The 11,792-nt window shown below is 35.5% G+C and overlaps 1 protein-coding gene across 1 annotated transcript; it reads right to left on the reverse strand.

Moving 5' to 3' along the window:
• Positions 1–544: 544 nt before the first annotated feature.
• LOC149554509 (Protein kinase superfamily protein) lies at positions 545–4,053 on the reverse strand. Its single transcript, XM_089828554.1, has 2 exons — positions 3,292–4,053; positions 545–1,881 (listed from the first exon to the last, which is right to left on the reverse strand). Exons 1-2 carry the CDS (start codon positions 3,791–3,793, stop codon positions 1,229–1,231), a joined length of 1,155 nt encoding a protein of 384 aa, XP_089684680.1. The 5' UTR covers positions 3,794–4,053; the 3' UTR covers positions 545–1,228.
• Positions 4,054–11,792: the final 7,739 nt, after the last annotated feature.

Here is an 11,792-nt window from a genome sequence, read left to right on the forward strand (position 1 = left end):
AATTAGAGGGGAAGGTCATGCTGATTTGTTTTGGCATGTTTTTGTACTAGAATTTTTTGTGGCAGTAATTAGAGGGGAAGGTAATGATCAACATGGTGGCATTGCATACATGAGGGACAACTTTAGAACTTGTTTCCCTCAATTTCATGATTTCTTTTATTAATTAAGCCATAAACCCTTTGTTTAAGGTGTCACATTTTTTTTCCCAATACATACAAAAGAAGTGTATGGCACAAAAGATCTCACTTAAACTAATTTATAGTTTCTATTTAAGTATTAGTTATATTAATATTTGTAGTGAACATATTTACAATACATACAAAAGAAGATCTGACACAAAAAATCTCACTTAAACTAATTTATAATCTTTATTTAAATATTAGTTATATTAATATTTGCAGTGAACATGTTTAAAATACACTTTTATGAAAAAAATATCTCTAAAGTTTCAATCCATCTTATTCTAATCTTTCCTCTAAAAATATCAGATGTTGATAAGAAATGGATAAATTTACATCTAAGAGAAAGTTAATAAGCAACCGGGTGCTTAAAACAGATTAACATTTATTCGCAGTATAAAAAACCGGCTGACCTTCATTTATACAACTCCAATAACCAGAGACAGCTCATAAAAGACATGAGCAAGTTCCCTTTCTCTATTTTCCAAACAATTCTATTAAACTCTACAGAACATATCTACTTCATCAGGGTAATGTACATAATTGACAACAACAAGTTTCTCTCTCGAATTAATCATCCTGTACTAGATTTATTTGAGCGTAGCAGAGAACCCTAATGCATATAGATCACCATTACAATTTATAATTTAAAAAAATCCTTGAAGGGGAGTATTCTATTTTTCAATCATGGCTAGAACTTCCGGTTTGATGAAGAACCAGATGACCCTATAAACTTTCATTGGTATGGCTAAGATCAACTGCATGAATTATCCATCTCAGTAACTTCCTTCAATAGACTAGTAGGGTTTCAGACACCTCAAGATGTGTTTTACTTCCAATCAATGGATTTCCTTTTATAGACTCTTAATGATCAAAAATCTTTGAGAAAACTTGTACGAAAACAAGGCTCATTGATCATGTATGCAGTATACACCCCTACAATAAATGAGCTACGAAATAGCATTCTCTTTACTCTTATATCTGATGGATGGTGGATTTTAATATATTCTCAAAGAAGATCTGAAGTAGATTTTAATATTTTCCTCTTGTCAAAGAACAAACTCCCTGCTACTTGTGTCATCAGAAGTGTAGTGTGGAGAAGATCCAAATGTTGAGGAGAGAGGAGCAGGAAAGATCTTCTCTAGTTGCCTCACGACATCTCTCATATCTGGTCTGACAGAAGGAGAAGGCGCACAGCATCCCATTGCAAGCTGCAAAACTCGAAGCAACCCTTCCTCGGTTGGGCTTCTTGTTCCTCCGCCAAGAATTGCAGGGCTAAAAAGCTCCGAAACCCTCTCTTCCAGAACGAAACTCTTCACAACCATTGGTAGACTGACAATCTGGTTGGCTGAATCCCTCTCATCTGGTCTTCTCCCAATCAGAATTTCAAGCAAAATGATGCCGAAACTGTATGTATCTGATTTCGTGTTTGGCTTCTTCAGCTTGAGGAGTTCAGGTGCTAGGTAACCTTGAGAAGCAGAGGCTTCTAGCATTGCGTTCTTTGAAGTTTGGTTCATGAGCTCATGAAACCCAAAGTCGGAAAGATGGGCTTCGTAGATTTCATCAATTAGTATGTTCTTAGATTTGAGATTGCCGTGTATGATGGGTGTTTGCAGGCCGCTGTGAAGATATGCTAGACCCCTCGCAGCCCCTAATGCAATTCTATGCAGCGTCGACCATCCAGGTCCTGCTCTGTTTCGATCTACAACCATAAATAAAATGAGACAAGATTTTCATGCATAAGTGTGTAGCATGTCATTACACTAAATATTTTTTGTTCATAAGAGATCGTATCCTTCATTAGTAGAGCACAAGTACCGTTTGGTCTGAATCTCATACCTACAAACTTACAGGCATGTCTTGCAAATGGATTCCACAAGAACAGGGTATCTTCAGTTTTGCAATGAAAAAGAGCCAGTTTTAATTTCTCTTGTCAGGTAGAAACTGATATGCATTCATACCATGATCAACACAAATGCAATGGCATATATATGCATATGTCAGTTTATCACTTGGCTTTGTTGTGAGATTGAACTCTAAAAGGGTACAGAATTAGATATCCATACAAATGGCCTAGTTAATAGTTTGTTTGCTTTTTTCTTTGAGGAATTTGGGTTTTTTTTAGCCTTTTTCAAGTAGAGAGAGACCCCTTATCAAGGATCTCTTCTGAGGAGGCCTCAATCCCATCTCAGCCTATTTCACTTGTTGAAACCCCTACGATCATCAGCACAGCGAAGGTCCAAAGTCTGCGAATACAACTTCCTAATAATAGTATATATCCTGCAAGCTCATCGACCCAGCGAAGACACAAGACCTGCAAGCACAACAGCTCCAAAGAAGTTTGAACCTTGGTGAACGCCTCACCAATCAAATGACATAATCACAGCACTAAACTAATTAAGAGGCTTACATAGGCATTTAGGATACCTTTGTATTTCCTAAATAAGAAGATAATCTCTAGACAACAGATCTATTAAATTCACATCCTTAAGGAATCGGCCTATATCTCACCATAAGATATAGAAGTTGAAGAAACGGATATCAAAACAATCAGGTAGGCGAAACTGAGAGATCCTCAAATGATTTTTTATTCTTTATGAACATTTTATACACTTGGTGCATTGATCTTGCTAAAATGGATATATAACTATTTACTTATTTCGGTTTGTGTTCCCTATATGAGAGCCTCTTTGCCTGAATTTGCTATCCAGTAAAAGAACGAGTTCAGGTGGACCTATTGCATTTCCTAAATAAGGGCAATAATAATAGTTTTTAATCTCCTCTTTCAGGAGTAAGTTTCAATGCATCAAAAACATCTGGACTTTTCATTTGAGCATCTTCAAATTTGGAAGAGCAATTTGTTTGCATACTATTCATAACCTGAGTTCAGATTTCCCTATCTTATAAAATGCAAACATATCTATGTTACAAAACTCTAAGAAACACATTGTAATGGTAACATAGGAGTTTGCAAGAGCTTGTAACACAATGGTAACTTGTGAGTCTTTATGTAGGAGGTCTTGGGTTCGAGTCTACTCAACCTTAATACATAATAATAATAAATTAATTTTAACAAATAATAATAATTAAACAAAAAGATAACAGCACTTACTGTAAAGAAGCTGTGCCAGGTTTCCTCTGGTGATGTAATCGTAGATAACCAGATTCTCCCCACTCGGACCAGCATAAAAAGCCTGCATGCCAAGCAGATGAGTGTGTCTAATCGAACCCAATTCCTGAATGGCAGAGGCAAACTCCTGTGACCTCCTTATACACCCATCCCTGAAGAGCCTGAGTGCAATCATCCCCCCATTTCTTTGAAGCCGGGCCTTGTACACTGTCCCATAGCTGGATTTCCCCAACACTTCTCCACTTGCATTCAGAATATCATCAACTGTGAGTCCTTCACCTCCTTCAAAATGCATCAGCTTTTCAACTTCGCACCCATTTGTCTCCTCCTGGTGGCCCTTGTTGAGAGAAGTGGATGATTTATCACTATCAGAGACTGCCCTGCTAGGCCTACATGTAATGTAAGAACACCCAACGAGCACAAGTCCCACCAGAAGCACTCCACACACACACCCAACTATGATCCATGCAATTGCCTCTTCCATTATTAATTCTAGTTACTCAAAATGGGTCTCATAATTCGGTACTTCTGATCTGATCTGTTGGCAAAATGTTCAGCACTCCTCTCCGGATTCGTGACAAAGGCTTAACCGCCTCCTTGCAACCCCACTCTAACATGTTTGACATAAAGAAGCTTTGCTTATAAACTTGTAGCACCCATTTCTGGCCTCTTGAATGATCCAGATCAAACTGGCTTGATTGTAAGGAAGGTCATTTCCTGAGCCCTCTTAGGTTCTCAACAGCCCATAAAAGAATTTGGAATATTTGGTTAAAAAACTGGATTCTTCCATGCTTCCTTTATGCTGTCTGTCTTGCCAACTTTTGAAGCAGAGTCCACTGAAATTGATTCTTCATTTGAGGAAAGGAAGGTAAAAAGTGATATTGAACTAAACTTTATGGTTGTCTGTCTGCCCAATGGGACCCAATCTAAAGTTTGATTGCTCATATTTCTAGTGACCATATTGTCTATCAGCGGTTGACAACAAGACTGGTTTAAATGGATACCTATTTAAAATCTAGGCCGGCTATGGCTTTTTTTTGGTGTACATGGAAACAACAAATATTAGATTTTGTCATGCGGATGTCCATTTTATCGTTAGTGGATGGAACGGATAGATTTCTGAATTACCAATATAGAGAATTAGGTTGTGTAGTTGAACTGAATCTTGAATAAAAAATGTTTTTAAAAAACAAAACATTGCTATTTTCCATGATATAAGAAATCATCTGCTCTGACAAACCAGAATATAGTTGTGTAAGTTATTTATATAATTGTTGGATTAATACAATTTGTTTTCTTAATGTCTTAATGATTAAAGTTTGATGGTCCGACAGTTAATAATATTTAGAAAAGTAAGGTTCCAAAAAGAGTATATATTTTGGGACCACATTGAGTTGTCCATGTGTGTTTATAAGTTCATATTTGGGACTATTTGAGTGGCCTGCTTTTTGGGGAAAAAAATAAATAATTAATTAATTAATTAAAAAAAATTTTAAAAAGCTTGAATCAATATTTTAAATTATTTGACTGTTTTAGACTATTTGAATGATCTATTATTGAGAAGGGAAAATAAGATTATTTAGCTTAATTAATTATTATAATTAATAAATAAGGTGATTAGAGTAGGAGTATTTGAAATAATAAGGAAAAGGGGGTTTAGATTTTAAATTTATTTTTAAAATGGAAAGGAGATAATTTATATAATTGATGATTTATCTTAGGAGAGGTTGTCATGTTGTGGAGCTAGTGACCTTATGATCAATAAATTTTGTTGTTTATATTTTTTAAATGTGATCTTATATAGCATACTTAGATGAAATTGTGAACAGTAAATTTTGGACATAAAACTTTAAGTAAAAATAAGAGGAAAGAGGAAATAAAAAGAGGGAAAATAATTGGTCACCTTAGTGAAAATGACTGAGAGGTGAAGATCGAGATCAAGAAGATTCTAGGATCGACATTTAATTTTCTTGCGGCCCATTTAAAATCAATGAACATTCTTTCTGTCATATGCTCCACTCATGCAAATTGCAACAAGATACTAATAATAATAATAACATCGGATATTTAATCTAATGATGGTCAAATAGCGAGAGCGCGAGCGAGGATTCCTCAAAGATTATTTGTGTGAATAAATGTTGAATCAATAAAGGGTGAGGACAAGGTACACAGGGTGGTTAGATTCCTTGGGCCCCTCCAAAGTGGGCTTGGGAGTTGTAGAAAATGGAGTGGTTTTGTAGAGGGGGAGAAAACCTTGATGGGAAGAAGGAGATTTCAAAGAATGTGCATTAGGGGAAGCCAAGGCTTATAATGGCAAAAGGAAGAATGTGGTAGTAGAAGGAAGCAATCAGAAATGGATACTAAAGCAACAAGAGAAACCAAAAGAAATGATAGATTTTGTTCCCAAAACAAGATGAAAGAGAAGGAGATCTAAGGATAGATTCAAACACATGGAAGGAAAATGTCATAGATCTAAGAGAGACAACTTTTTTCCTAAAATGAGGAGGTGGATGGATGGCCTCTCCATGAATTCGTAAATGGTTCGACAAAAATTGGGGTAAGTACATTGTTCCCAAATCTCTGACAACTGGGTTTTTCTTGGTTAAGGCTAGGGAAGAATGGGAAAAGGGGTGGATATTATTTAATGGCCCGTTTATGATGGGAGGGATTGAATTTTACACTAGAGATTGGGTTCCAAATTTCAACCTAAAACAAGCTTCAATGAAAGATGTTCTGATTTGAGTGAGGTTATATAATCTCCCCATGAATATTAGCATGATGAGATCCTTGAGCAAATAAGCAATCATTTGGGAAAGTTTATTTGTAAAGATGAAGTAATTTATAAACTAGATTACAATCTCTATGTGAGGATTTGTATTATGTGGAAACTCCACCCGCCTCTTCCACATACAGTGGAGATCAGAACATCTAAAGGCTATTGGTGGCAAGAAACAGACATGGAAGAAATTGAAAAGAAGTGTGAGTTGTGTAAGAAGTAGGGTTATGACAAGGAGTGTACATTCGCGAACAAAGGTAAAGGCAATACAAACCAACTAGGGGAAACCCTCTTGGAAAAATCTTAAAAGGAACAGATGAAAAAGGAAGGAAGGGTATGGATGATGGAGGAAGTAATTAAGAGTTGACATGGATGTAGAGTTTGGTGTTACAAACTAGCGAACTATTGAGTTTGAAAGTGTCAAAGACATTTCCTCCCCTTAAGGTGCAAAAGGTGTGGTAGACATAAGCCAAGCAAATGTGGCCCCTCTTAGTGGTGAGGGAAACAAAATGATCAAGTTGTTAAGGGATGGTAGGATTTTTCAGTTGAATCCATGTTAGAAAGGTCAAACGGAGGATGGGTCCATGCAAGAACAATGATTGGTTGGTAGCATTATAGCTCCTATTGATGAAACAATAATTTCTTAAGAAATAGAGATCCCTAGAAGTATTTCAAGATTAGTAGTACAACTAGTGATTAATAAAGATGACTTAAAGTGGTTATTAATAGCAATGGACATGGAGGAGATTTCTGGTTCAATTCAAGATGGTAGTACTCTTAGGGAAGTGGTCTTCAAAGACATCCAAATATCTCTAGTTAGGGGGGAGCTAGAGGTAGAAAATAATAATGAAGGTTTGTTGGAGTCTTCGGGATGGAATTCAGATGAGAGAGAAGATGATTCTAAGGAGGAATCTATGGATGAGGAAGTGGTTATCTCCTAGAATGATCAAAAGATCATTATTTGGCAGAGGGAAGTGCTCTCATGGAGGCAAACAGTAGAGAGGTTATAAATCTGCTTAGAAATTGCCAGGAGAAGTAAGAAGTATGAAAGATGAAACAAAATTGAAATCTAGGAGGGACCTTTTCCCTCCTGGGGAGAAATGAGATTCCTAACATGGAATTTCAAGGGCTACAATGTTGCTGACAAGTGGTGTTTGATCAATCATTGCTTTGATCAAACGAAACTAGGCATAGTATGCTTACAAAAGACTAAAGTTAATAAGGAGTTGGCAGCAAGATATCTAGGAGTAAGGATTAGATGGTCAGGATGTTTTCTAGACATAGTAGAGGGCTTCAAGGAGTATGGGGATTTTATGGAATCCTAAGTGTGTGAAGGTTGAGCTAGTTGATCGAGGGTAGAATTGGCTAATGATCAAGGTGTGGTTTCTTAAACAAGATGTTAGTTTATATTTGTTAAGCGTATATGGTCTAACTAAGATTGAAGATAAAAAGGCCATGTGGGTTAAGCTTTTGGAAATAATTGAATCTCTATGGGAAGAGAGTATAGTATTAGCTGGAGACTTTAATGAAAAGTTGGATTTAGCAGATAAGAGGGGAAGAATTGGCAAGATAGGGAGGGTTCAAAATAATTTCCAAGATTTTTTAATAGATAATGGTTGGTGGGAAATTAGACCAAAAAGTGGAAAATACACATGGACAAATAGAAGATTTGAATTTTCAAGTATAATTGAGAGATTGGATAGTTTTTTTGTAGGAGGTGACTGGAGGAGATTTTAGGTGTTGTTTGAGGTAGATATTCTCCCACTTTTGGCTTGAGATCATTTCTAAATATCTATCAAGATGGTTTGAGATAGTACTCATACTAGAAATTTGTTTAAAGTGGAAAAAATGTAGTTCGGGGAAGTTGGCTTCCATGATATGATTAAGGAGTGGTAGATCAAGGATATGGAGGTAGAAGGTAAAAAGAGTTTTAAATTTTTCAAAAAAATTCAGCACATTAAGAAGCTTCTAAAAGTCTAGAACAAGGAGCACTTCAAGAATATTTTTAAGGATAAATAAATTGTAGAAGGCCAACTAGCGGCCCTTAACAGTAAGTTAATAGATGAAGGAATTGATGAGATAGATTTTGAAATGGAGAGAGATCTAAACGATAAGTATGGGGATATTCTTGCAAGGGAATAAAACTCTTGGAATAAAAAATCAAGGGAGTTGTGACTTCAAGCAAGGGATAAAAAGAACTAATTTTTTCCATTCTTAGGTAAAATCAAGGAGAATAGTTAACAGGATCTTTAAGTTTCACATGTTGCAAGGGGAAGAGATCATGGAGGCAGACGAGATCAACATACAAGTCATAGATTTTTTTCACATCTTTGGAGTGCAAGTGAGAATGGGAGAAACATGAATAGTAATCAGATCTTGGATGTTATTTAGTTGACCTTAACAAAAGACGATAATAGAAGGTTAATGGCTCTAATTAGCATGAAAAATTTGGCAGGGGACTTTTTCAATTCAGTGGGAGACAAATTGCCAAGGTCTTATAGTTTTAAGGCATTCTTTTAATAAATGTTTTGGAAGGTAATGTGTGTTGAATTGTTAAGGGTAATTGGGGAGTCTAGATCTTGTGGATTTATATTGAGAGATTTCAACAATACTTTAGCAGCTTTCAATCCAAAGAAAGATAGGGCAAATAGACTGGAGGATTTTAGGTGTATTTCTCTCTGTAACACTGTATAAAAGATCATTTCTAAGATTGTAGTGGATAGGTTGAAACTATTTTTGGATAAACTTATCTCCCCTAAAAAAAGTAGTTTCTGTTAGAATTAGTAATCTTTCCTTGGTTGTATTTATTTATTTATTAAATGGAATAAACCAAGGTATCCCTTATGTTATTTTTCCTCTAGTCCACATGTGAGGACATGTCACTTGCTTGTCCTATTGTCCATGTGCGAGGACAACTCTTTTTTTAATAATTCCTTTTATAAAGAAAATAGTTATTCCTCCTTAAGAGAATTATGACACTTTTTATGCACAAACTTATGAATGTGGCAAGCATTCACATGGGAGTTACTAAATGACTCATCTTCTCATCTCTATAAAAGATATTCTCCTTTCTCATTCTATGCAACACATAACCACTATGTAGTTCATATAAGGAACCTATGGCTCCACTTTATCTCATCCTCTCTCTCTCATCATTCTTTAGGAATTTGTGTCATTCATATAATTTACAAGGGGTTTTCTTTGCTTTCCCCTTTCAAAATCTTTGTCTCCTCTCTTGTGTTGATCTTGGAAAGCTCATGTAAAGTATGGTAACTATTTTCATTACAAACTCTCTTGGATTAATTTATTGTTCTTTATTTTAGTTCATTTCAATTTTATTATTTCTAACATGGTATCAAAGCTACTTAATCCTTGTTTTTTAATTTGTGTGAAGGTTACCACATTGAAGAGTATTTATTGAAAGGAGAAGATAAGCATTAGATTCATTACTTTTTTGTTGTAGATTATGTTAAGTTTATTTTCTTTGTACTAACCCTCCTTGGAAAGTTCATCGTCAAAGAGTTTTTTATTTTTTCATTTAACTTTTTTTCTCTTTCTTTGGAAGGCTTGCGGCCAATACAAAGAGAAAGTTTTCTCTCATTTCTTTTTTGTTCTAAGTATGCATATTTTCATTAAATAAAACTAATTATTTTAGTGTTTTCTATTCTCAAATTGAATCCAATTTTTTTTTTTCTTTTTTTTTTCCTTTTTTTTGTGGTGGGGGGGGAGTCTTTGTCATTGTTTCAAACTTGGAAATCATTCCAATCTATTATTTTACGCTTCATCTCTTTTGAAAACTTGCTTCTACATTTCTTGAAATATTTGTCTTTGTCTCTACCTTTTATTTGCCCAGTTATCTCTATCGTTCATTCCTTTTTTTCATATTGAGATTTCTCTCTCGTGCAATATTTCTCTTTGTCTTTGTCATGCATTTTTTATTTCTCTAGTTTCTTGCATATCTCTTCCCTCTTCATTGCGCACACAATTTTTTCTCCTACAACTATTTCTTCTACCCCTACATGAGTTCCCTGTCTCCAATCTTGTTGACAACGTTGTTTTTATTACCTTATGTAACATTTTGTTTGTATTTTTTAAATTCTCTGCCACTCTTCTAGTTCCCCATATGGTTTCTTTATCATTATCAAAATAGAATTAGTGTTGATTTCATATCATTAAATTATCAGTCTAATGTTGTTTTTCCTATAGCTTTTATTAACTTTTGTTTTAGGATTTTATATGTCAAGTTTTTTTTCTTCCATTAAAGCTCTCCTACTAAGAAATTTACTAGAATAAGCTTATGCAACATTTTTTTTGTTTTATATTTACAATGTATACATTATTTTCAATTGATTGATTGTGTGTCCATTGAAATAAAGGAGGGGTGAAATTTTATTCAAGGAGAAAGAGAAACAAGAACAAACAGAGAAATGGCATCAAATATCCTTATTAAGATCAACCAAGTGATCAAGTTGATGGGACAAGCCCATTGGAAGTTGAGTCTTATCAACAATGTTCCAATTATACATATGGTCAAAAGCCCACTTCGCCAAACAATCAGCAACACTATTCCATTTCCTAGGAATATGAGTGAAAGTAACAAACTCCAAAGAAGTACACAAATTATGAATATGGTCCGCAATCAAAGCTAACTTCCAACTAACAACTTCATAATGTTGCTGATTCAAAAGATGTATCACCACTTGTGAGTTAGATTCATAGATAAGCCTTCTCCAACCAAGGTCACAAGCATTCTTCACAGTATACAAAATAGCTATGGTCTCCATCAAGTTGTTAGTGTGATGACGTTTATAAATAGAAAAAACAAACTAGACATCCCCCTTACTATCTCTACCAACACCGCCAATGCCAACAGGGCCTAGATTTCCCTTGAAAGACCCATCTGTGTTGATTTTAAGAATACCCTGCGGAGGGGCACTCCACTTCCCCACCCTATTTATCTTTCACAAGGGATGTCTACACACCTTTCTCAGCAGTTGTCCATGTTGGGGGGAATATTCAGACAATTATTGAAAATATCCTCCCCTGGTTCCATGGCCTCAGAAGTGTCACATTTTGAAGAAATAGTTTCCCCCAAAGAATGGAGAATTTTCCACCATAAGTGAGGAACCTCTAAAAACTCATCCTTAAAGATACAATGGTTCCTTTCCAAGTAGACATGCCAAATAATAAAGGAGGGTCCAAGAGTCCTAGCAACTTGAAGAAATGAAGTCTTGATAGGATCCTTACCCTAGCAAGCAAAGAATTCTGCCAGTGAGGAAACATGCCAACAGGATTAGTTCCACACATTCCACCAAGAGTGCCAAAAATGTCTAGTGAAAGAGCATTGGAAAAAGAAATTAAAGATATTTTCTTCACTAGTCTAGCAGAGAACACACATTGAGGGTCCTTAGAAGCCATGCTTGCATAAATTATCCCACATAAGTCATCAACTACGGACCACCAACCACATAAAAAAATTACATTTGGGCCAAGAAAAGTTGTACCAGACTTGCTTCCACCAAGGCATCTGAATGTACCAGACTAAAATTTTTCCAGACAAATCTCCGCTATCCCAAGCAAGAACATAATTACCCACCAAATTAGTGCACTCATGAGACTACAAAATCTAAAACAACTCCTTCATATCCTTATAGAGGCCATTTAGAAGGGTGTTTCCAATGAAAGGAAGGAGCTAAACCTCTCACAC

This window comes from Cupressus sempervirens, chromosome 5, assembly GCF_028749045.1.
Source record: "Cupressus sempervirens isolate cs-2001-9-10 chromosome 5, ASM2874904v1, whole genome shotgun sequence".
Taxonomy (NCBI): Eukaryota; Viridiplantae; Streptophyta; class Pinopsida; order Cupressales; family Cupressaceae; genus Cupressus; species Cupressus sempervirens.